Source organism: Sprattus sprattus (genome assembly GCF_963457725.1).
Source record: "Sprattus sprattus genome assembly, chromosome: 12".
NCBI classification, from domain to species: Eukaryota; Metazoa; Chordata; class Actinopteri; order Clupeiformes; family Clupeidae; genus Sprattus; species Sprattus sprattus.
In genome coordinates, this window is record NC_137910.1 from 26,699,352 (window position 1) to 26,726,387 (window position 27,036).

Genomic DNA, 27,036 nt, shown 5'->3' on the forward strand with positions numbered 1-27,036 from the left:
TGCAAGGTTTTACGCATCTCTGTGCAGTATGTCAGTGCAGCAGTGTGCTAAAAATAACACTGGTTTTGCTTGCCCATTATTATCCAGGTTTTTTGTTAGAGATAATATAAAACTTGAAATGGAACATGAACAAGATAGCAGCTGACTCCATGCAAGCAGTAGGCCAGCTCTAGTCCAGGGTCAGTGGCAATCTGGGAAGTGGAGGAGGAAAACTGATAAGTGTGAAAACTACAAAACTAAACGAAGGCAGCCTGTTATCTGTGTGCTGCCAAAAATGTGAGTCACGTCCCTCAGTGCTCCTTCAAGGATTGAGACGAGTGTCCTTCAAACTGTCGCCTCCTTCAGGGAAGGAAAGCTATGTAAGCAGGGCCAGAGTGTGACTGACAGGAAGGTGTATGTGTTGTTAAGCATCCCTGTCCCCTGAGAGTACCCTTCATGCTGGCCTGGGAGCATGAGGAAAATGATCTGAGATCGCTCCTACCTGCTGTTCCCATACCACTCACTGCTGCAGGTCTCAGTGTACGGCCTGCATCAGAACTAGTCACGAGCCCTTGAAATGAACAGCAGCTATTGTTAAATGAATAATGTGGGTTCTCTGTTGATAGTCATCACAACATTAAAGGAAGTTCAGATTGGCCACCTGGGTATGCTGATGTTTCAGTAACATGACACAATCCCCAGGCAATCTGCACTAAGATAAACATTTCTCTATTGATCTCACATAGAACAGTGGCTAAGATCATGCATTTCAAGTTTCTCTTTCATTTCTTTTTTCCTTCCTGAAGCTGTTCGAGATCGCTAAATAAAAAATAAGCCGTGGGTAACTGGAAAATATTACAGTCATCAGAATGTTTCATTATTTATTTATTGCCTTGTAAATATTATATGATTCAGAGAGAACTTCGGGATTTTGATGCTTCTCTGCAAGATGGTTCAATGACTTGGACAGTGTCTATTTCTTAAAAATATCCTTCAATTTTAAAAGTAAAATGGGTCAAGTGAGTTCATATTTTGTGTCTCTGAAATGGAACAAAATCCCATGAAATATGTCTAATGATGAAATAATTATTTTAACTACATCATATTTTTTATTTTTAAGAAATTGTCATCTACTAGTAGGCATTTGTCATCTACAATGGTGCAATCATACTAAATCTTATATAACAAAGAATTCAGTTGGCATCACATGGAAATGATCCATTGTAAATTACCCTCATATTTTAACCCAAAATGCAAAGTTTCCAGGACATTCCTCTTTCCTCAAGATTACACACATAAAACACTTAAAGACTGTGTCAGGTTGGCTGGCTGCACAAACAATCTCTTTACATATCCAAGGAGTACCTGTATGTTACAAACTCTGTATTGGTCTTAAGGGGCTAACTTTGCTTGAATAGAAAAAAACATAGTTTTAGCTAACAGATAGCAGATTTGCCTAGTAAACATCAACAGCAACACAACTGGCACCGATAAAAGCTATCTCTCTTGCTATGTGATGATCAAACTGATCAAAAACATTGTGTCCAGAATAAAGACCAGCTGAAATTGTACCATCTTCTATTTGTGATAGACAATCTCAGTGCGGCTATTTGCACCTAAACATGTCCATCAGCCTGACCAGGCGCAGATGTAGGGAAAGCTCCGGTGCAATACCCCTAATGCTGCCCTTTTGTGCGCCTACACGGACAGGATGAAAGTACTAAATAAGGCTGCCAATGAAAAAGGAGGTCACTCTTGAGCACGAGCACAAAGGGTCCCTCTACAGCCACTGCACTGTTTGTTAAGGTGCAATCTATCACCCTTGTTATTCACTGCCACTTTGTGTGAGCGCTGCTTTCAGGGCTTACTGTACCACACAGTGTTGTCTGACATGAGAATGCAGTTTTCCAGAACAGGTTGTTGTTTTCAGAGATGATCTAAAGATAGAGATGCTTCTTGAAGTCTGAGATTCTATCAATGTGCTTTACTGTATATCCCTTCAATTATTCATTTTTACTACCAAATGCTTTGATAATAATGTAATGTAATTTTGTATCTGTGGGTAAACTGTGCAGATCAGTTATATGTCAACAATAGGTCAGGTTGATATAACCCACCATTGGGTTCAACGATTTTTGAAGTAAGGCGTCTGATCTCTCCGGGGTTTGTCTGATGGGAGGTTTCTGGTCTAAGCAGCTACGTCAGTTTCATTCTCCAAATACTGATTGATCTTCCATGCAAGCCTGGGCAGATTAAATGGATATGAATCAAGCAGAAACAGAGGGATTTTTGAAGTGATAAGCTGTGACAAGAGCCAAGAGTAAGAAGAAAGATTTGATGGCGGTTGGATAATTGGTGCTTTCTGAGATGGAAAAGCTTGGAAGTGCTTTTTGAAATCTCTGACCTGAAAAGAAAAAAGTACATTTCATAAGAATGTCTGTTCATTTTAAAAAATTAGCATGTAAATTAGGGTGATGTAAAGCTGAATTTGAAATCTTCTCTGACACTTTTTCATAGTGAAGAGATACATTTTAGAAGCGACTGGCAACTTGGTGGAAAAGGGGCCTCGGTATTAGAGAGTGGAGAGTGAGCACAAATTCACGTAAATAAAAAAGATCGAAGGTTAGAATAATTATTCATTCTTTAAAAAAATGCTCACTGTTAAGTTGAATATACAATTGTGAAAATGTGGCTAGTTAGGACATAAGATCAGGGCATAATACCACACAAAAAAAGAAAACCAGACCCAGCTCTGGTGGAATAAAGCTGGGTATCAGAGTTGTGTGTGATTCATTGTAATAATCTCCTCAGAAACTACAAGATGCAACCCTGGCCCAATGCAGCAATCAGACCTCCAAGTGGTTGCAGGCCTTCAGCCTCCACATCACTGACATGTTCCCTTTCTCTCTCACAGGACTATTCTTAGTCTGATATGACCTACTCTCTGCCTTACACAACAGCAGCCTCCGCACACTCCTGTTCATTGAGAAAATCACAGAAACAGTACAGAGATGTAGGTACAACTAGACCTCCAAATATGAATTCATCCATTGTGTAATTTAATCAGGAACTCTTACTGTGTAATGTCATCCATTATGTCGCACCACTCCTCCGATCACTTCCTGTATCACTGATGCGCACAGTTATCACAGTAATTGTATCACCTGAACTACCCCCCGTACTGACCGAAGCAAAAACCCAAGTATCTGTGTTCTTTCTCTTGCTCTCTCTTGCTCTTAAACCACTCTACCTGCCAGCTCTCTCCATGTCTGGAGTACTGACTCCCGGACCAAACTCTTTCTTTATGGTAGCAACATCGAGAGCCTGCCTAAGATTTCTCATTAGCTCAGAACTGAATACAGCTAACCGAGTAAATGAGCTTACAGGTTGCCCACTCTACAAAGAGAAGAGAGGAGTGACTGGTTGTCTTCAACAGGAGCACAACACAGCACTGACTGCAAACAGCCTTGGACCAGCAAAGCCTGGTTCATCAACCACCGACGGAATAGCCAGCTAAAAAGCAGCACATCATGGAACCCCTTCCCTTTCATTCACTGGTAATTTGGCATACATAGCATTGCTATGGACTGCTTATCTTTAGTAAAACTGTTTTGATTTGGTTTGGTTTTTTATTGAACTTTATTGTTGTGATGTATTTTAATGGTTATGGGGCCTTCTCACCATAACGTTCTGGTCAGCGTTCTATGACTGAAAAGTGGAGGAGGTGCAGGGTGGCTGGCTTGAGACCAATGGAGGTGGTGGATGAGACACACAGTCCAGTCAAGGTGTAACAGTTCAAGGTTTATTTAGGACTGTAGGATGGGTGGGTGTGGGTGGGAGGCAGGTGAAGGAAGGTGTGTGGAAGGATGATGTGTGTGGTCAGGACGGAAGGTGTATGTCAGGAAGGAAGGTGTGTGGTTTCTAGGAGGAAGGGAAGGATATACAAATCAGATACAAATACATAGAACAAAAGGGGTGCCACAGCATACAACATGTGCTCAAATCATAAAATACTAGGAGGTAGTAAACCAAACAATGTGCCGCATCATAAATCATAACATAAACAAGGTCTCAGCCTACACAGGCAATACATAATCAAACAACTTACGTTGTTCAGATACGCACACAAAAATGGTTCAGCAACACAAAGGAGCACATGTGAAAGCATTCAAAGTCTCTGGGTGAAAAGGAAGGGCTGTGAACACCGGTGTAGCTTTTGAAGGTGGTGGCGGGGTGGCAGGTAATCATGGCTGATTGGGCTAATTGAACCAGGTGGGGAAATTAACAGGCTGGGAAAGGGGCGTGGCTGTGAGTGTGAGGGAAAACAGGGAGAGGGTGAGAATCTTCTAAACAGCCGCCCCCAAATTTGCAGAGCAAATTTGCATTGGGGTAGGGAGGCATCGTGCAGCCCCATGTGCAGAAGATTGGGGGTCACCGGGTTTGGGTCGTCGTGCCGCCCCATGGGCGACCGGAGTGAGGCAAATGGTCTGGCGGGTGACTGGGAACCTTGTTCGTGGCAAGGAGACCCCGACGCGGCTCTTGATCCAGGGCCCGGAAGACGTCGTCAGGGGGAGAGGCCGGCGGTGCATCACAATAGGTGGCTAGGGCTCCGGGGTCAGTGGCTGGTGTTGCTTCGGCGCCTGGACTGCCAGATTCACTGGGGCTGCCGGCGACAGGGACCGGGACTGTGGCACCCGGGACAGGAGCAACCGTTATGGGAAGTCCTGGGATGAAGGAGACAGGGGCACAGGCGTCTGGGACTGGGGCGCTCAGGGCAGGGGCGCTCAGGGCAGGGGCGCTCTGGGCAGGGGCGCTCAGGGCGAGGACTGGGGTGCTCAGGGCGAGGACTGGGGTGCTCAGGGCGAGGACCGGGGCGCTCAGGGCGAGGACAGGGGCGCATGGGGCACTCAGGACAGGGGCGCTCAGGACAGGGCCACTCAGGACAGGGCCACTCAGGACAGGGCCACTCAGGACAGGGCCACTCAGGACAGGGCCACTCAGGACAGGGCCACTCAGGACAGGGGGAGCCCGGCTTACAGGAGGGGAAGGAAGATGAGGCCGTGGTGGGTGTGGTGAGGGCCTATAACTGAAAGGGAATGGAAATGACCAAGGCGGGGAGTGGGTACTCTCTTAAGTTAGGTACTGCTGGAGTAGTCTGCCCTGATTCTTGACTTCTTCAAATATCTGCATTAGGAGCGCAGTTTGAGGATTGGGAACTGAGGCTGCCAGAGAGTCATGAGGGGGCTCCGTGGCCCCCCCAGAAGGGAGAGGCGAGGAAGGCCGACTCCTGCTCTGCACAGGGAGTTCGGCATCCTCTGGCTGCTCCTCATTAAATAGCTTGGCCATGACTGTTGAAGCAAGGGTGATAAGAAAGGCACATAGTATTTGTAATGATGTGTCACACCCTTTACATCAGGCGTATGAGTTGTTGCCTTCAGGCAGGAGGTTCAGGCTGGCTTCATTACAGACAAATAGAGCCCGTAAGTCTTTTATGCACACCAGTACATCCCTGTTAAATAAGAATCCAACTGTAATGTAACTACACTCATCACCACACTTTTCCATTGTATTGTATTTTGAGGGGGTTGTGTATTGTAATATGAGAGGGTATTGTCCTGTCCTATGTCATGTTGTGTTCTGTCTGTATTTGTCCTTGTGTCTTTTCTGTTTTTGTAACTATCAGATGCACTGTCAATGGCACAGAACAAGTTTCTGCAAAGACAAATAAATAATCTATCTATCTATCCTCAGAGTCGCGATGGAGTAGGACGAGGTCAACAGAGCGAGCAGAAGGCCGAGTTTGCCGGCGTGGGTGCTCCGGTTGAGGTGCAGGCGGTGGAGGACTGGACACCATCGGTCATCAGGTCTCCGGCTCGAAGGACCATGAAAAGGAGGAGTGGAGGAGGTGCAGGGTGGCTGGCTTGAGACCGAAGGAGGTGGTGGATGAGACACACAGCCCAGTCAAGGTGTAACAGTTCAAGGTTTTTTTAGGACTGCAGGATGGGTGGGTGTGTGTGGGAGGCAGGTGAAGGAAGGTGTGTGGAGGGAAGGTGAGTGGAAGGATGATGTGTGTGGTCAGGACGGAAGGTGTATGTCAGGAAGGAAGGTGTGTGGTTTCTAGGAGGAAGGGAAGTATATACAAATCAGATACAAATACTGTTGCGTTCACTACATCACGGGTGCGCTGTAGCAATTAAATGCAGGTGGATAAGTGGGAGGTTCACTTACCTGATTTACCCGGATTGAAATGTCGACCAATAAAATCCCAAATGCATGTTAGAATCCACTGTTGAACGAGCACGGGCTAAGTTTTGGCATGTCGTCTTGTTAGGAGAGATACGCCACCAGTAAGCTGCTGGTTCCATTCATTAAGCTGTGGGTTAAATTTGTTTGTTTGCGTTGCCGCTGTGTATGTGCACTGTTCGTATATGCTTGTTGACTTGCTTTAGTCACGCTGACAAACATTGTTTGGGGTCTAATGTTTAACGTTATCAGCTTGATCTTGTCTCCGTGATTATATTCCAGCGAGTGTTTAAATTGTAGCGCTTTCATTGTCACGAGGCTAATTCCTGTTTCGCATATGTGCCGCATCAAAAATCATAACATATAAACAAGGTCTCAGCCTACACAGGCAATACATAATCAAACAACTTACGTGGTTCAGCAACGCACACAAAAATGGCAACTCAAAGGAGCACATGTGAAAGCATTCAAAGTTACTGGGTGAAAAGGAAGGGCTGTGAACACCGGTGTAGCTTTTGAAGGTGGAGGCGGGGTGGCAGGTAATCATGGCTGATTGGGCTAATTGAACCAGGTGGGGAAATAAACAGGCTGGGAAAGAGGCGTGGCTGTGAGTGTGAGGGAAAACAGGGATCTTCTAAACAATGACGTTTGAGGAAACGTTGGTAATCGTCCACGGTCACTGGTAAAGTGTCAGAAGAGCGTTGTGTGAACGCTGGTGAACGCTGGTAATCGTCGGTGATCGGCGAGGATCGGCTGTGATTGGCTGTGATCGGCGGTGATCTGTGGAGAACGCTGATCCGAGTGTTCTTCAACGTTTAATTTTAAATGCTGGAGAACGCTGAAGAACGTGCATCGAACCTTTTACTAACATTTTCCAGCGTTTTAAACCCGTTTGACCATAAAACCCACACGCCAGCAAAACGCTATTCTGTCGTTATTCACACGTTAGTCACATGCTCAACACGCTCACACCCCAGAACGCTCGAAAATTGAATGATTAGAACTTTAGAGAACATTGACCAGAACGTTATGGTGTGACGACCCCATAAGGCATTAGGTATTTGGTTTCACCACACCGCTAAATTAATGTTAGTTGTACTTTACATAGTCACAAAGGTGCCTCAAAGTATGACACACACAGAAACACACCCATTTTTCCTGACATGTAAAGCATTATCTGCAAAATGATAAGGATTTTTTACAGACGTAAAGCCTGTACAAAAATGAAATATATTTCTGCTGAATTTTTTTTGCATATACATCTACATCTGAAATTCCACACAGTCCTGTGTGTGCATGGTTGATCAATGGTAGATACTTGTGGGCGCGAGCACTCCAAAAGCATGGGTGGATTGCCAAGTTTGAATCTGGATTATACTGTAAATTCTGCTGATTTTGCAGTGTAGAGGAAAGTGTCAGGGCTCATCTTCATTTTCTAGGAGCTGATGTGACTGGACATTCATGACTGAGTAAAATAAAACACACTCTCTTGATAGATCCCCCTTCTGCAGCAGCAGCAGCAGCAGACGCCCCCAGGTACAGTAAAATACTCATATTTTTAGGTGCACTATGCATTCTAACTCTATCAGAGTGATACATGTTGAAAAATACACATGGTTGAAAACAAGTTGAACTATCAAAAAAGAAAGGTATATGAACTATTCTTTTAAGGATAAATGCTGGAGACATTGACATTGTCCTTGATCATTTTAAAATGTTTGAAAAAAAAATCCTGTGATCTCATAGTAGGCGCATGTTTGGTAGTGACAGATCCACCAAAGGCAATGACAAACCTAGAAAGTCCTAGAAATTTAAATAATTTTTGTCTTCTGTCATGCATTGAGTTATTTTTTTGAGACCGTATAAGGACATCAAAGAGATCCCAGGCAAATCAGTCCTTTGAAGGGTAAGAAATGTTTGTGTTTACCTGAGTAGGTCAGAAGGTTACTCACTTTCCACACTGTTTTCATTAACCCTTTTACAACCCCCTGGTTGTGAAACAATAAGATGTCATTTTAAGTATTTCCTGAGTTTTGTTATCACTGAAATTAAAGTCTTTACACAGATGAGGTATTCAACAGTGAAAGAGTTGTGAATCAGAAGCATTGTTTCTCATTATTCACCATTATTCTGACATTATTCACTATTCTTATAGATCTTGTATTCACGTTTGTCTTATAATTATAATTAGGCTCAAACAGAAAAGTTTGGTCTGTGTCTAGCTGATAGGGGTAGTGGAATTTGTTTTCCTAAAGTTTGGACAGCAGCAAGGTCAGAATAACACTATTATTCTGTGATTTTTTTTTGCCTTCTGTGTGGACATTGTGGCAGTTTCTGTTTGAGAGTAGTCGTCTCATACATATTCATGTAGGCGTAAACTGCATTGTGCAGACAAGCACAGTACCGCACCAAACTCGCAACCTCGGGCACAGGAGGCAGGCATGCTAGTGTGGGAATGCTATTATGTGAATAGGTAAAACTATGTGGTACTAGGTGAATTAGTTTCGATTTTAGGTTTGGAGACAAAAGACAAATGTTATTATTTGAAAAAAGGGGAATGACCCCAGTAGATCCAAGGGGAAATAAGGGCCCCTTATTAAGGGGTGTGTTATTAGATACAGTAGAGCCTTCTGTATGGTTACGGTCAGATGAGAGGTCGAAGGGTTTATTAGCTGAAGAGGTCAGCCAACCAGGGTTGTTGTGAGAGTGTTAGGTGAACTTTTAAATACAGTGGCGTGGATATTATTTGTTAGATCATCTTCGGATACTAGCTCTATTGCTGTTTAAACTCTGCAATAAATCGGTCTTGGAGAACTTCACATTTCATCTTTCAACTCCTGATTGCTGAGACCACATGGGTGTGTGTTCAGACGCGACACTAGTAAGGAGGCTAAATTCCATGGGTGCTAGAGTCTGTCGTGAGCTTTACTCACTGCACAGCACTATACTCACTGGCTACCATTACATTGGGTTGAGACTAATGATTAACAGCCCTTCCTGTCAGCCTGGTAGGATACTTAAACTTGGTCTGATTCCATGTCTAATTAGAGACCTGTATGTGAACCTTTATGTGAAACCTTCCTCTCTCCCTTGATGTGCATGAAACCATATTCCTAACTGAGCACTGTCTCTTTACCAAGTCTTTATTTAAATATGGTATTAGAAAAATAACGTTCAACAGGCACACCATGGGAACCATGGAAATCCGCCACTGACCACATTTTCCTGATCATACTGAAACAAGGACCGTCTCTCACCATGAACTGCCACTGTCTATCAGTAGCAGAGAATCATTAGCAGACCTACAATACACTCAGACCCGAAACTAGCCCCAGCTTGCCTTAAAAGGTGCTGAGGCATGATACTCTGTATTACTACTGTTGCATCTTCAATCGCTCAAAAAAAAAACACATTTAAGGTACTGCTTGTGTGTTGCTCCAAGTAAATCTGCAGCTGACATGTTTGCACTAATGCATGCCAAGCATATTACATTAATGTTTATTTAAATGGTAATTTCAAATGTTGTGTGCACACATCATTACAAGGAAAGGTGCATGCTAACGGCTTTCTTTCAGTGACTTTAAAGATATTTCAAACACAATATATTGTGCTTGAACTATAATGTAACCCCTTATCATAAAACAAGCTCATATAAGCAACCGTCTCTGCAAACAGCAAGAAAATGGTTTATGATTTATTTACAGGGTTCTGTTAATTTGCATTCCTACCTCATGGAGTTCTGCTCTGCCCGTGCACACAGTTTCTCTTGAGTGGAGAAAAGTAATTACTCGCTGTCAGGACAAATGTCCTCTTGGCACTTCAGGAAAAGAGTGTGTTGTTTTCTCCCTGACAGAAAGCCTGATAATGGGGAAAAAAGTACATTATGGTCACTGCAATGGTGTTGTGATAGCGGCAAGCCAGCTGCTGATCTTTTACTGTAAACATGCCCTGAGTGGATGCGAGGGCAGTCAGTGTAGAAACACAGACAACAGTGTTAGTAGCAGGAGCAGATCTATCTGATAAATGAAATAGTTTATGCTTCACTATGCCATCAGCAGGCAGCAGATCCAGGAGCTTGAGTGTTACAAAAGAGCATTTTTCTCATTATGTGGGGAGTACTAATCCTGTCCCAGCACACCAAATCTATATGCAATGAATCCATCCAACTTGTCCAAATCCATCTGTATAAAATTGTGTGCAACCACCCCAGCTTCTGAGATACGCTATGAGTTGTGTCTGCATATGGTTTGAGAGATAGCCATAGCTCTCCCTGGTCTTATCATGTTTTTTTTGTCTAGGTGTCAATGAAAATAGAGGCAAAAGTGAGATGAGGTAGAGGAGAAAGAGAGTTAGATATGGTAGGAATGACAGAAAGAGAGAGAGCAGAAAATGCCCTTTCAGGAGGATAAATATCACATTGTGAACAGTCCAATCGAAGCCCATCAGAATAATCTGACATCTACGATTCGAGGGGGAACCTCTGTCCATGACATAACTGTCAGATCAGTTAATACCCTTAGAGTCATGTTCACCTGTTATCTCTTCTTATTTTCAGTCTAAATGCCATATGTAGTTTCTCACATAAATAGATATACAGCATGTACAACAATGTGATAGGTCCTGTATGTACATGTAACTGTAACTGTACATGTATCTGTCCATGGGTAGGAGTTTCTCCACAGAGACATGTTTTGACCTCTATGGTGGTACATATATATCTTCAACCGCTGTTGCTATAAAACAGATTCTAAAGACATATTCTTTTCTGTCTTTCTTTCATGACCTCTGACCAACTGTCACATCATATGCAGCTGATTCTGTTCATAATTGTTTTCATCTCAAAATATGTTCTTCCCATGAACAGGTAATGTCTATTCAATTGTTCTATACAGGTGGCATAGTTGTACATTAAACATCAAAACAGAATATTGAATCTGGAAAGCAATCTTCGCTATATCCTCCCTCTTACTATCATGATTGACAAGGCCATGCATGTATTATAAGCGCTGTTACAGTTGAGCATACTACCTAGAAATCTACTGTTATGCACACTGAAATTTTGGTTTACCTCTATGTATTAAGCAACTTGATAAAAATCATCATTTGTATGCAATCATACCCTAACACTATGCGTCACCTCAATACAAAATATTTTCTCGTATACTGATAAACTTTTCTAATGTAGTGGTAGAATACATATGTGATTAATTTGTAAGTGAGTCCTTTTCCTCCTGAAAGCAATTAGCAGGACACAATGGAACGTAAATAAGCATGACTCATATGGCATTTATTGTTTCATTGGTCGTTGAGTGTGTAGTCTGAGAATATTTGCACAATAGCAATTGTGTTATCAATTAAAAGTTAGAGCTGGCGGTTAATAACGGGTGGAATTCCACTGGTATAGTAATGTTGGCACCGACAGATGGTGTGAGGTGACAGCCACTCACCTCACTATCCAGCAGATCTGCTGAGAAATCAGAATGCCCTGCAATTAGCCACAAGTTCCCAGCCTACCTCCAGTAATAATGTCCACACTAATAATGACACTTTAAATGCTGATGTATGCAACAAACACACAGAAAATAGATTAAAGTATCAGTATAAGTAAACTCATACATGTAATAGAATATTAATAAGCACACTAAAGTTGAAGAATGGACCGGAGGACGAAGTCAGGTTTCTGGAGGTTTAATTCAGCGTGGAGACCCCTCTCAGCTGTTGCTTCAAGAAAGGCCTACCTGATATCAGAGCGCAATGGCATTTTATACATTCAGTCAGGTCACAGAACAGAAGGAGGGGGGGGAGCAGAAGTGGATACAGTTTTAAAAAGACATTAAGGTGCAAATGTTCAGTGGCTGGAGGAGGGTGTGTGGCAGTCAAGCCAGGTATAGGGGGGAAGGAATGAGGTGTAGTGCAAATGATCAGTGGCTGGAGGAGGGTGTGTGGCAGTCAAGCCAGGGTGGGGGGAGGGGTGAAGTTAAGTATAGTGCAAATGTTCAATGGCTAGAGGAGGGTGAGTGGCAGTCAGCCAGGGTGGGGGGGGGGGGGGGGGGGGGGAAGTAGGTATAGTCCAAGAGTTCAGTTGTTGGGGGGGGGGGGGGGGGGGACAGTTACAGGGGGAGGTGTGAGAAGGGGGTCACATGTCATTAGCATTTGGACCTTAGTGAGAGACAGACAAAGAACACATCCAAAGTGAACAGGATAGCAGTATTTCCAGTTCCATCACATGAAATAACATTTATCTCAATCTAAACATCTAAATATATATTGTATGAATATTAAAGGCATGAAGGAGGGACTATCAGTGCACTGGAAAAGCGAGGCTACATTTATTTCAATTACATTTTATTTTATTTATATAGCGCCAGAACAATAAAATTGTCTTAAGGCGCTTTACAGAGCCTTGACCCTTTTAGTGCAAGTACAATTGCAACAGGGCAAGGACAAACTCCCTGTTAATCTGAAAGGAACCTTAAGCAGAACCACGGCACATAAGGGGGGACCCATCTGCTTGAGGTCGGCCGGGAGGAGATAGGAAGGGGGGATGGGGTAGGGTTGTGTGGCAGAAGGGGAAGGGAAACGACTGTTGTACACAGCATGCATTTAGTAGATGTACATAATATATATACAAACATCAGGTGGTATATACATGATACATACAAAAACAGCTTAGTGGGTATACACTGTGCTCATAGGGTTACTGTTACAGGGAGAAGGAGAGTAGGAACATAAAAACATGTCGGTGGTGGCAATAATATATATTGCATATAAATGCTAGGATAGGGTATGGGGTAGAGTAAGTGTACGGCAGTACGGTGGCGATGGGTGCATGTGGGCTGGGGTTTCTACAGGTAGATTGGGTGGAGAGACTACAGCATCAGAATGGCCCAAAGTGAAGATGGTCTAGACTAGGAGAGGAAGTAAAGACAGAGTGAGTGGTTAGAGTTTGGCTGTCCATATGCGTAGATGAGGAGTAGTGGTGGTGAGGAGCAATGTTCCCACTTCCATCAGCAATTGGATCATGCTATAAGGGAGAGAGAACATTTAGTAGACACAATTTGGGAAACAGATAAGGATATACTTTTTTAGGTAGTCTATTAACAGTAGGCTATATGGCCATTTTACCAGTATTAATAAAGGCATTAGCATTGTGATATAAAAGGAGTGGGAGAGAGAGAGGCTTCCTGGGTAGGTGTTTGGGAATATTATTTAGCATTTAGTTTAGTTATGTTTAGTTGTGGTTGGCTGACATGGTCTAGTTAGGATGGCAGGATACACAACAGTATAGGCAGGATACACAACCTAACTGGCTGGAGACAGCCGCAACACACGTCGCATACTGTAGCCGGGATCCGCAAAGGCCCTCCTTCACGATACAACATATGCTGTCTGTAGCCCAGTTTTATTGATTATGGGGATTTTGTATGTGTTTTGTTGTGATGAGTTATGTTTAGCTATGTTGGCTGGCTTGGTACATGTGGAGTTTTAGTCATTAGCTTTGTATGGGTGGCAGGGTACACAACAGTGCCCAATTGGCTGGTGACAGGCGCAATGCGCCAGTATGCTGTATCCGGGATCCGTAAATGAATTATCACTGAATTATTTCAGGACTATCATGATATAGCCATAGAATAATAAAACACAAGACTGCATTACTTTTAACTTGACATATAGCACAAAAACATGCATTTACACTGAAAGACTTGGGGAAAGTTCACTATGCCGTTGATTTATAAGGTGCATATTCTTCTGTATTTCAGAGTTTTGCATTTCCAGTGTTTTTCATGTAATACTTAAACTAATAGCTTTTTTTTTTTTTACATTCGTAAGTTATAAATCTAAGTCAGCAAATCATTGATTCTTTCCATTATTGTGTGACCCCACCACTACAGCCAGCAACTTTCCAAAGCTCAAGTTTTCTTATTTAGACATTCCATGAACAGGAACGAATGACATTGACCCCTGTGTATGATAGTGGTATTACATACACATAATATGTGAGTGTATGATGTCATATGTTTAACATTTAAAGAAAGTTTCAGTTCAGAGGGTTCAGATTCTCTTTTTTTAAGTAAAATTATCCTTTTTGCTGGGACTAAAGCAAATAATTAATTCATGGCTGCTTTTCAGAAGGATTTATCCTTTCAAGGCAGAATATATATCTGCCCCAGGCCATGAACCATAGGAAGTTCTCTTAACGAAGCAGCATTTCTCAAAACAGGGAGGTGATGTATTCTCCTCCACAGAAGGAATATCAGTAATGCAGACATATGGTGCTATCAAAAACAGATGTGACAACCCCAACCTGCCACTAGTATGTTCTCAACAGGACACAGGCTAATCAAACAAATGAAATATGCAGAGGCAGAGATATAGCAAAATATATGTTTTATTTAATAAATATCTGGTCAATGGCATTTGAGTAATAAAACAAAACAGTAATTCACTCACACACACACACACACACACACACACACTGCCAACAAGGTAGTTCCCTACCACCATACACAGGCCACTAACAACCAACACACACCAGTATGACAATCACCCAATAAACGCTCAATACGATCTGGAATATTACACTGCAAAATCACACATCAACACGGAATCCAGAACAAGGTGATAAAAATGTTTGTAGACACTCCACACAATGGTGTTTGGGGATTTAGAAAAACAGTGCAACAAGGGTCAAAGGCTTCTAAAGGCTGCACTGAACCAATATACAGTCAGGTAGTACACAGGTGGCAGTTAACTGATGATCACACACCCATTCATCCAAACGAAAGGAAAACAAAGGAATAACAAAATGCTGGTGGCTCTCACAGCCTATAAATCCAAAACAAATTTAACTAAGGGAAAACAGTGATCAAGAACTATACGGTGTGTATCCTACACTTCTTTCTAGAACACAATAAAAGAGAACACATCAGTTAAAACTGACCACGGATACATATGGACATTGCACATAATAAATACAATCACGAACGTTACATGGTAAAGCAGGGCCGGAGTGGGGCCACTTTTCAGCCCGGGAATTTCAGGCCCATGACCGGCCCACTTTTTCCATGGTAGCGGAAATTGGATAAATGAAGCAACAGTTCAGCTCTTACTATTCTGATTTTTCTTTTTATTAATACCATGGTTCAACAAATAATGTAAAAGTTAAATAAAAATCCACTTAAACTGAGAAGTCAACAAAAAATATTCCGCTATTCCACAAGGATGGGTTGATAATTAATAAAAGCAGAAATAAATAAATAAAGCATTTGAAACCTATCCCACTCTTCAACAACGAGGATACTGATCCAATGTTTACAGTTCAACTCACAGTACAGTAAACAGTTACATTGGGAATAGCACCAACAGCATCTACAGCATCAGTAACCGCCTAAGCATTGCACTGGTTTCAGCCACTTTATCTATAACTGTGTCACTGCTTCTAGACATGAGGATTTCCTTTTCTGTGCACATTAACATGAAATCCTCCAAGTTCTCCTGACTCAATGAGCTTCGAAGCCTATTCTTCACAAATGTTAGGGTTTGGAAAGCTTCTCTCACATGCAACCTGTGTGATGGACAAAGTCAACCCAAACTTATATGCTTACCTAATGACATGATAAGCATCTGTGAGGAGGTTGTACAGTGAGAGTATTAAATGGGCACAAATGGCACAGTTTTTGCAGGAGGAACAGGTCCTGCTTTCAAGCTCCATCTCTGGTTCTTCCATATATGGTAGTCTGCCACTATCCTCCTGACCTTCCTGTGCCATCTCACTAGCCTACATGCCCTGACAGTACAACCTTCAAAAGAGGACTTTTTCAGTCTCTCCCACTGGTATGCCAGGCTAGACAGCTCCGTTTGTAATGTGCTAACAGTAACTCTAATCAAACGTAAGCAGACATTTGCTGATTTCCTGGAGTGCTGAGTTAGGGAGCCCATCTATCTTTATTTCAGGAATGTTTTTAGGGTCAAGACAAGCCAAATCTAACGCAAGTTTTGCATTTGCTGAAAACCTCCTATCCATGCTACCTGCCACAGTGTCCAGAATAACATTATGGACATTCACTTCAAAAGCAACATCAGATGAGACAACTGGTTCATCATCTAAAATCTCCCCTGTCATTCTTTTCTTTCATCATTTATCCAATTTCTGTCTGCTCTTTCTTACAATAAATAACTTTAATTCATATTGTTTATTTGGTTAACCTCTCTACCTGTCCCTGTAGTCATGGCCTCCTCATTGCACATTTCGTGCTCATCATTTTCAGCAGGAGTCATTTTACCATATATTGGGTGATATAAAAATAGCGAATAGGTTTACAACGCTACAACGATATTAACCAACGCTACAATGCTAGCCGAATATTTACGTTGCTAATCATTAGGCCTATGTCTCTCTTTACCAGTTGCCACTTGTGTTTTTACCTCTTGAAAATAAATCGGTAAACTTGGCACATTTGGCAGCATCCTCCTCCATTGCCTTTCTTTATTTCAAACTGGCTTTTTCAGCCCCTTCTATGGCCTCCCTTTTCCTCCCATCCATCCTCCCTGCCTCGTATCGTTGCGTTTGGGCCGGCCCAGCAGCAGTCTAATGAGAAAACTTTTTGGAAAAGACGGGCTGTGGACCCAACCAACTCTATTTGGGAGTGGAGAACTTCCTCGCATGGTACAACCCATGCAGAGGCTGCGGTGTCAGAATGTGAAACGTGTTTAGCCTACTTTAAGAGAAGATGAACGAACGTGACAAATGTCAAAAAATTAAATTCTCGACCGGCCCAGAAGTGAAGCGGCCCATCGGCAAAGCTCCCGATTCTCCCGATTACCCACCCCGGGCCTGTGGTAAAGACACAATTAAAACCATATACCTTAAGGGAGCGTCAGGCTTCCCGCAACAACCTCAGGAAAGGGGGGGAGAGAGAAAGGGAGAGCTACGGGGCAACGCACCTCCTAAACAAGGGGAAATACTGTTGTGAGCTCGATATGTAAGCTTGCATGATTTAAACAGTAGTAATGAAACTATGCTTACAACTTAAAGCCAATTCGCCAGCACAACAGCAACGCGCCGTCTGCAATCAGCAGGTCTCAATCAGTGTGGACACATGTGTCCAATTTCGGATTTCAGTCCGATTTAAATTGGATATTGGACACATGTGTCTCCCCAGAACTAGATTAATTGTGTCCGACTTGAGTCCGACTGGACTCCGATGTAAACCCCTGGACACACGATTCGATTCCGCTGGTAATTGGACTGGGCTCGCATGTGTCTCTCGTATCTGATTCAAATTGGACAACAACAACTTTTGCACGTGCTTGAGATCGTGCCCACAGACATATACATGCATCATATATAATGTATATGATATGATAAACGCTGCTAGACGCTCAGTTCTTGTGCTCCCTCTCATTCACGTTGAAATACTGAAAGCGAAAGTGAAACTTTGAAACTGGAACGCAACTTTTTGGGACAGAATGCTAATTCAGTGAACAAATATTTTCATATTACTTTCCACCAGTTGTTAGTCATGTAATCCATTCATATCGATGTGAATCAATCAATACTGATACAACTTTAACTGTGGTGTGTTTTTGTTTCATTTCACAACGTATTTACTGTATAATCAACGGTAGCAGATGTAAACATTCCGCATTTGATTTGAACTGACGCGGCCAAGAGCTAGATTGGTCACTGCCATGTGCTTTGAGATAGAGCAGTTAACCCCCCATGGAGACCCCATGGAGAGAATTGGATGGGACCCGAGTGCTGCCATCATGTGCCCGCACTGAGTAAAGCTGCAGTGACAGAATGTTTGCTTGTTTCAATGTCGCGTTTAAACAAGCGCTTTTATAAGCGTTACACCACAACTTTAAAACCACAACTTTAAAACCAACACAAGTGATATGCATGGTAGTCCTTGTAATAAAACAGATAAATGGAAACGTACCAGTATTCTTCCAGCGACAACACGGGCAACACACGCCAAACAATTGAAACGACCGACATTACTCAGTCAGGCGGAAGCAGCATATAAAGACGTCACCCCTAAGAGGGCCTGTGTTCAATGCGCTGCGAGTCAGCCCTACCACACAGAGAAGGAAAAAGTCTCTTAGAAAATCCCAGGTATCACACAGAGGCAACAGGAACAGATGCTAATCAGATTTTATATTCCTTCACATTTCTCTTCTTCAAATATGGTTGTATGCCTCAGTGGTTTTGCTGTGGTTGTGTCATGTTTCTCTTATGTTGGCATTGTTGGCCTTGTTCCAGCCTAATGTATGTTGGTTAAATCCAAATGGAGACAAAAGTATCACTTAATTCTAGTCTTTCAAACGGTTTTAATGTCTTTTTAATGCAATTGAATTGTCATCGGTTGATGAAAACAATGTTAAGAATTAATCAGAAGAATTGTATACACTGGAAGTGTTAATCGCCTAAAGCATTGCTAGCAATAGCATACATACTCTTACTCCCTCTCTTCCGTAATTCAGGGTCTATAGTTTCAGAGTAATGGAACAGTTTGCATTACTCAAGCAAATCATCATCTGCTTACACCAGAGCACTGGTATCTGGGCCATGCAGCCACTGGACAGATCCAACACAGATGATTTGGTGCTGCGGATTCGCTACTGGCACATTCTCTCTTGTCAGCTCCCAGTGGAGCAGCAGGCGGCAGGCGGTAGCTGGACCACGCCATGAGAGATATGGCCCTGCAACATGACAAGATCCAGTCCCCTCCCAACAACAATATGCAGGGAGCTAAGCAAGGCTATTCATAGCATCTCAAGAGACTGGTATGGGTGCCTGTGTGGGCCAGACACTTGGTGTGTGCTACCCTGCCCATGTGTCCCACAGATCTGAGCTTCCTCCTCCTTTTTAATTGGGACATTCTAATGATGCCTCCTCAATGCGTATGTGCTATGCAACAGCAACAGTAAACCTTTAGCCTGACACCTTCTTCCTTGTGTTGCTGAGGGGAAGCTTATGACTTAACTTCAGATGCTGCCTCATAACATTTTAATGAATCCTAACAGTGATTTACAGATGGATCCACGTCCATGAATCTTTAATGAATCTCATTTTGGGCTGTCAAGGAGATAAAACACCTTCCTTATTACAATGTGGGAGAGATTGCAAAAAGTCAAAAACACCACACACACACACACACTCACACTCACACTCACACTCACACACACACACACACACACACACACACACACACACACACACACACACACTCACACACACAGGGGTATATGCACATCCTCACACATCCTCACACTCACCTACGCATACACACACACACACACACACACACACACAAACACAAACACAAACACACACACACACTCACCTACGCATACACACACACACTCACTCATGAACACATGCCCTGTGACTTGTTCACTCACCCTAGAACAACATGGTGTGCAAACCTCAATCACTTCTGTTCCACCTCATTTGAAAGGGAACAGACTAGAACCTTCTCAGTGTGTCATGTCCCTACGTGAGGATGTTCTTCTCATTTGGGGAGGCTGTAATCCAACAATTAAATTAGCAATGGATTGAAATCCAATTCATTAGCTGTCAGCATAATGGCACATGATTTAGAGAGTCAGCCAGCCAGAAATGTATAAGTGCTTTAGTCTTAGAGCAATGGGCGTGACATTAAGGATGTATTAATGGGATGGAGAGGGGATGTGCTGTTGTCTCCACTCAAATAAAGTGTCCACTGAGAGTGCACTGTGCCAGGCTGAGTTTGGCCACGGAGGTTACTAAGGGTTCAGAGACGGGAACATCTCATTGTCTGCTGCTCTGCTCACCTGGGCAAGTTTAATACGCTTCCTCTGAACTCAGGCCAGAAAGGTTCACTGAGCCTGTGGAGGAGGCGTACATCACTCTGAGCCCCAGTCCGGGCAGGTGTGAGGCTTACAAAACACTCCAAGCAAATTGTTCTCTCATCCCTTCTGGTGTCGAGCGAGCAGCGGTGCACTGATAATCTCCTTACTCCGTGGGCAATCCGATTACTCGACGTCTGATATCTTGAATAAACTTCCATCCATGAGATTGTTTATTTGTTCCCTCATTGAAGAGCTGGCACAAAGTTCCTTATGTGAGGCTGAGCATCAGCTCAGAGGATTGGGCAAATTATCATTCAGTTGCAGCTGGAGGCGTGATGAATTGCAGCACATTCTCATCACTTCTCCCTTCATGAATAGACCATATTCTCTTGACCTTCAGAGGGTGCCCACTGTTTTGTGTTTATCGCATGCTGACATGGGTTTGTCATCTGAAGCCTGAATGAAAGCCTTTGTTGAGAGGACAGGCTTGAACAAATAAAGGACGAATCATGACATGCAACCCTGCACAAAACTCAGTACAAAAATATCTCGGTATGTCAGCTTATGTTGCTTTACTTGAAAGTGTGTCCTTGGCAGAGAAAATAGTGCTAAAATGGCAACAGCATGTAAGCCCTGCGGTTTTGCTTGTATTTATTAAATAAATCTTTGTCTAATTCCAAGGATAAATATGGGTGACAAGTGAAGAGAAAAACTCTGCACAGTGCTGTTGAATAAATGCCTTTAAAAACCTGCAAGGTGGTGAACAGCATATTAAACAATTTATATTTTTTCTGTGAATGTTTTTCAAACATTTTTATCTATATTAAGCATGCTAAAAACACATTTTCAGATATGACTGAATCTGAATGACTAACATAACAGAAGAACTCTCTTGATTGTTGGTTACACCCCTACATACTTGATTTGTGACTGTCACGATTGTGGCAGTCATTGCCACAATTTGGCGGCCTCTGGTGGCCAAAATGACATTTCACGGACTTTGTGGTGTTTGTGTCCACAAGTGCCTTTGTTTTCTTTGAGTGCCCTCACCTGTTTCCCGTTGTGTGCCTCACCTGTTTCTCGTTGTGTGCCCTCACCTGTAACTCATTGTGTACCCTCACCTGTGTCACATTGTATGATTGCCACCTGACTCACAATTAGCCAGGAGTTAAATACCTGGCTAGTTTCCCTGCCCTTCATCGGGTCGTTAGATTGTCTTTGTCCCACTGTTTGTTAGTCTTTCTACAAGGCATGCAGCCCTCTCCTGCACTCAGGTGCCTCTAGCGCTAGCTAGTTTTAGGTTGGTGTCTTGCCGAGGTTTTCAAGCCGCTTTTTGTTTCTCGCAACAGTTCTCAAGCCGCTTTTTGTTTCTTGCTGCAGTTCTCAAGCCACTTTTGTTCAGGTCTGCCTGAGAGCTACATTTTGTACCCCTTAGTTTATGGCCTTTTGCCCTGTATAGTATCTTCGCTGTTTTTGGGAGTTACCTTCCATGTTGCATTACCGCTGTTTGGAGATTTTTGCGAAATAAAGAAAGCAATTGAGAATAACATCCTTCTATTCACTAGCACACTGGGTCCCCACATCCAGCAACTCGGGTTCAATCCCAGAGTAAAGCATGACGGAGACTTATGTGATGAAAAGGTTCTTCACTTAAAGTAGCAATAAGGAGTTCTGTTCAAAAACTAGCAAGCTAACTACCTAAAAGGCATGCAAATACCTTGTAAACACCACCAACAGCCCAGTTGACACTGATAGAAGCTTGCCAACACACTAACTGGTGTCTTCTGGCAGTATACCTGGTGATGACATGCTGTAAAAGCTTTTCTTCCATTTTTGCAAGGTGTTCCAACCAGAAAACACAGAACTACATAGTGCATATCCTGGATGGCTAGTGGGAAAGACACAGATGTTTATCTGTTCTTCACATGACCATATGCTATCAAATTGAATTTGAGGATGGTACCAAAACTACTTGACTGGAAAACCAAACCTCAAAAAGTGTAAAATTGTTGTTACTTTAAGTGACATGATGCTATCAAGTGATTATTAAAATGATTATACAGGGGCAGCCTATGACATAGGCAACTATAGGGTTGCCTAAGCCCATATAGTGAAAATGAATTATATAGCCCACGCACATATTGTGAGTCTATGCCACACATCAGTTATGACAGGTTGGAATCAGTATCATAAATCTAATAGTGGTGTCTAATCTGAAATGTAATGGTTTTTTGCAATACCAATAATGTTAACAAAACAGTGTTGCACCCGCAAAACCCTTTTGCTACCTCAGCAAATTGTGGTGTGCTTAATGTGATGACCATTGACCGACATTCTTTCCCATGAGTGATGTTTGCATAGACTCTGTGCTCGAGTATGTGTGAAAGATACATTAACCAAGTGACAGAGAAGAAACATTGCACAAATAGGCTAAACTTAAGCCCCATTTACATGGAGCCTAGATTCACTGAATAGGGTTCATTTTTCACACAAATCGAATCTTTTAATTTCGTAAAGAAGGAGCCCAGGTAACGAGAGATTTGCGTAAAAACGGAGCCACCAGATTGTGTTGAACGGGCTGTAGTACATACCCCACGCCTGTGGGTGGCGATTTAGCGCTGCTACATACAACTGAAAAAAATGTGAAAAACGTAGAAGAAAAGACTAAACAGCACACGGTAAAGGAGCACAGCACACGGATAAACACATTACACAAGACATTCAAGCTCCAATTAGCAACATTACATTAGGGTGGTTAATAAAATCAGTGGTCAGACTAAAGGTTATGCGAAAATGAATTTTATTTTCTATTGATAATAAAGAGTTTGGAACAGTACAACATGACATGTCTGTCATCCCATTTCCCATGAGGCTTTGCTCCGACCATTCTACATTAATATATGAAGAAAAAAGCGAATTAAATCGCTGGCCAATTTGTATTTGTGGTCATGAAAGTTATGTAACATCTGAATAAAAAGAATTAGATCAAGATAGGAGGCTAAACAAAAATCAGCTGGCTTAATGAGAGTGAATTCGAGACCCACCACGAGTGAGATGCATAATTAACCTGGCAGAGGGTGTCTCAGCCCAGGAGCCGTGTGGTGTCATCCAGTGGCAGGTTGAGTATCTCTTGATTAGGAGTTAATATTCATGATGGCAACTCCCAATCTGGAGTCTGAACGCCTCAGTGGAGATGGGGGTCAAGTGATGCTGATTTCTCATTCAGTGAATTACTTTAATTTGGGTATCATGGGTTTTCATTAGCTCCCAATAAAAGAGAGCAGACAAAAGGAATCATGGATTCACTCACTGTGGACCCTTTGGCTGGTTCCCTAGTTGATCCACCACAGTTAAGAAAAGAAGTGCCACTGGATTCAGAAAAGACTTGCTTTCAGAGTTTCAGCACACTGACTCACTCATGCATACTCTACTTTGTCAGCTAGTCCTCAAGATTATTTGAATTATGCTGCGAGCCTTCATATCAAGTGCCATTTACACGGAGCCGAGTTTGTCTGCGTCCGTAATGAATCTTATACAGATAGCCCTATCATTTAGACGAACACTCTCTATCCGCACTGGGTACGGGGGCTGGTGTTCATGTGCACGGATTCACGCATCCTGATGATGTCATTGTCCCACGTGATCGCATTGTGATCTCCAACCAATATATATAACACTTGTTGTCTCTCTACATCTCACTCATGGTGTGTCTCGAACTCACTTTCATTAATCCAGCCTACTGATTTTTGTTTAGCCTCCTATCTTGATCTAATTCTTTTTATTTAGACGTTACATAACTTTCATGACCACAAATATAAATTGGCCAGCGATTTACTTTGCTTTTTTGTTCATAAATTAATGTAGAATGGTCGGAGCAAAGCCTCATGGGAAATGGGATGACAGACATGTCATGTTGCACTGTTCCAAACTCTTTATTATCAATAGACAATATAATTAATTTTCGTTTAACCTATAGTCTGCTCTTACCACTGATTTTATTAACCACCATAATTTATTACTGTGCAGATTAAATGTAGGCTATGTGGTTAGGGTAAACGTTGCTAATTGGAGCTTGAATGTCTTGTGTAATGTTCTATCCGTGTGCTGTGCTCATGTCTTTTCTTCTACGTTTTTTCACGTTTTTTCAGTTGCCTGTAGCAGCGCTAAAGCGCCACAAACAGGCATGGGGTGTGTACTACAGCCGGTTCATCCCAATCGGCTGGGTTTGTGTAAACGCAAATCTCTCGTTACCAGGCTCCATCCTTTTTTGGATGTGAAAAACGTGATTCAGTGACTCTAGGCTTTGTGTAAATGGGGCTTCAGTTCACCAAAATGTATCCTGCCATCCTGGTAATCCTGTAATGTGTCCTCCACAGCCATGTAAAAGACTCATTGGCAGTTATCGCAAACGGCTGTGGCCGTCAAGGGAGGCACTACAAGTTACTAGATTTAGGGGGGCAATTACTAGGTTTTTAATAATTCTTTACCTTCAAAAAATGAAATTATTATTTAAAAGCTGCATTTTTCCTTTACTTTCGTTGTCTTTGTCTTATATTGCAATTATTTGGATGATCTGAATCATTTAAAAGTGACAAATAAGCAAAAATATAAGAAATTTGGAAGGGGGCAAATATTTTTTTCACAGCACTGTATGTTTTTCCAGAAGATGAAATGTATTGTTTCTTCAATATTAAAGAAGTACAAAAGCAAGAAGTACAAGCAGTGAAACCAGGTACAGAGACTCCAAGCCAGGTACAGACACTCTAAACCAAGTACAGAGACTCTAAACCAGGTACAGAGACTATAAACCAGGTAAAGAGACTATAAACCAGGTAAAGAGACTCTAAACCAAGAACATAGACTCTAAACCAGGTACAGAGACTATAAACCAGGTAAAGAGACTCTAAACCAAGAACAGAGACTCTAAACCAGGGAGAGTAACATGAAAGACAGCCAAGTGATGCATGGGGTAGTTACATTTGGATTCACCCTGTATGATCGAACCCCTGTGCCTTCAATTGACACTGTTTTAACTCATATGGAACGGTTCTATTGTTGAGGCCCCAAGTTCTCTGCCCCACCTCATCAGTCGAACACAGGAAGACAGAGAAAGGTTCCTCAGGAAACAATGATAAACCTATTCTTAGAGTTGTGCCTATACAATAGCTTGATCTATGCACAGCCATAGAGACGAAGAGGTTTTTAAATCCTGCATACTCTTCATTTGCATTTAGCACCACTCACCATAAGCACAGCCACGGTTTATGCTCTGCATTTCACACTTAACATCCATCATTTGATCTGGCCTGTTTATCTCTCTCATGCTGATGCTGCAGGGCACATTAATGCACAGGCATAAACCAAGGCTTTGTGAATCCAGGTCTATTTGGTGGGTGGGGGGTATTTATTCACACTCCTGAAGTTTTTCAGACTTTTCTGCTATTTCCTGGATTTGTTAAAAGTATTATACAAGATAAATACCTCCATATTTAATTGGCTGTGGTTAATTCATTTAATGTCCTTGGCATCTTCATTTTGCAATACAAAACCTGGAATGAGTTACATTTATCTCATTTGCATGCTTAGTATTCAGTGCATACAGAATATTCAGGTGAACAGAGAATTTAGAGACAGGTCTGAAGAGATCTCTCAGCAATGTTGTCAAGGCTGCCTGTAGTGGTTGACTTGGCAGGTAGGCATCCATCACTATATGCATTTATGTCATGCTGTCAACATACACATATAATATATTTTCAAGAAGTGTCATTGGCTGACTCTCAGTAACGTTCACAGCTAGTGAGAGCTGTATTATTGTCTCTGAAAGGGGCTCCTTACCTCCTACTCCAGTGGGTATGGGTTCGGAATCATTTTTGACCATATGGTCATAATGCACAACATTGTTCTGTCAGGACCATAGGCCATCACTTTTGAGGACGTGCTTTGTCTTCTGTATGGGCCTAATCAATGAACACTGGGCCTTATTACAGTAATCAGCCCTTTAATGGTTCTGAATAATCAGCTAAGAGCCAGGAGAGGGCCAAAATGGCCACTAATGCACACGTTCTGAAAGAGCACCTCTCAACCAATCACAGCCATTATAACACAAACAAGTGGCCCTCACATCATAATAACATTGACAGCTCTCTCACACATTTATCTATCAATGTCTCCACAAAATATGGGACATGTTAATCTGCCTTTCCTGCACATCTCTTTCATTGTAAATGGGCTACTTTATGTGACCTGAGGTTTCAAAGGGTTCATTTCAGGCAAAACAACGCTTATGAAAAGGCAAGGCATGGGACAAAGTCATTACCTCTACGAGTCCATTTAACTCTCAGACAGTAATTGTTCCGGTGAAGGTTGTTTTGGACATATGCTAACTCAATCAGGGCACTCTCTGTTGATGCTAACACATCTGCTGCACACCTGCATGTGATTAAAGGACAGATGACACTTAACACTGGGATCAGGGAGCATTATGATTGGACCATTCAGAGAGCATCTCCTTGCTCCCATTTCTAAGAAACATCCTCTTTTCTTTTTTTTCAAAGCACACAAATGCGCTCTGACTGCTCTATGTGCATGGTCGCATTGCATGTCTGAATGCATTGTGTGTCCTTGTTGTGTGCAAGAATGTGGTTAATATTTCAGTTTAATACAGTATGCAGCAGTGTCTGCTCTGTGAGTCACAACAGCAGCAATGCTGCCAGGCACTGAGCATGTTTTATTCAAAATACCTTAGATTTGAAGATAACATAGCAGAGAGACCAGAGGGGGAATCGAGACAGAGAGAGGGAGAGAGAGAGCGAGAGAGAGAGAGAGAGAGAGAGAGAGAGAGAGAGAGAGAGAGAGAGAGAGAATGCAATAGAAAGTTGGAATGGAAATTGTAATACCAGAGATGCTTCCTCCAGGCTTGCTGGAATACTTTCCTGTTTGCAATAACTCACTCCTGCTTTTTAATTCCATGCAAATGTC

General features: G+C 42.4%; 1 protein-coding gene across 1 annotated transcript in view; it reads left to right on the forward strand.

Moving 5' to 3' along the window:
* Positions 1-5,372: 5,372 nt before the first annotated feature.
* Positions 5,373-27,036, forward strand: part of wdr11 (WD repeat domain 11) — a gene marked incomplete at its 5' end in the record, with an annotated part of 100,181 nt that continues 78,517 nt past the window's right edge. Inside the window, 2 exons of the mRNA XM_080849166.1 lie at positions 5,373-5,459; positions 5,731-5,843. Of these exons, the coding sequence (XP_080705292.1) occupies positions 5,373-5,459; positions 5,731-5,843 (200 nt within the window). The remainder of the gene's footprint in view (positions 5,460-5,730; positions 5,844-27,036) is intronic.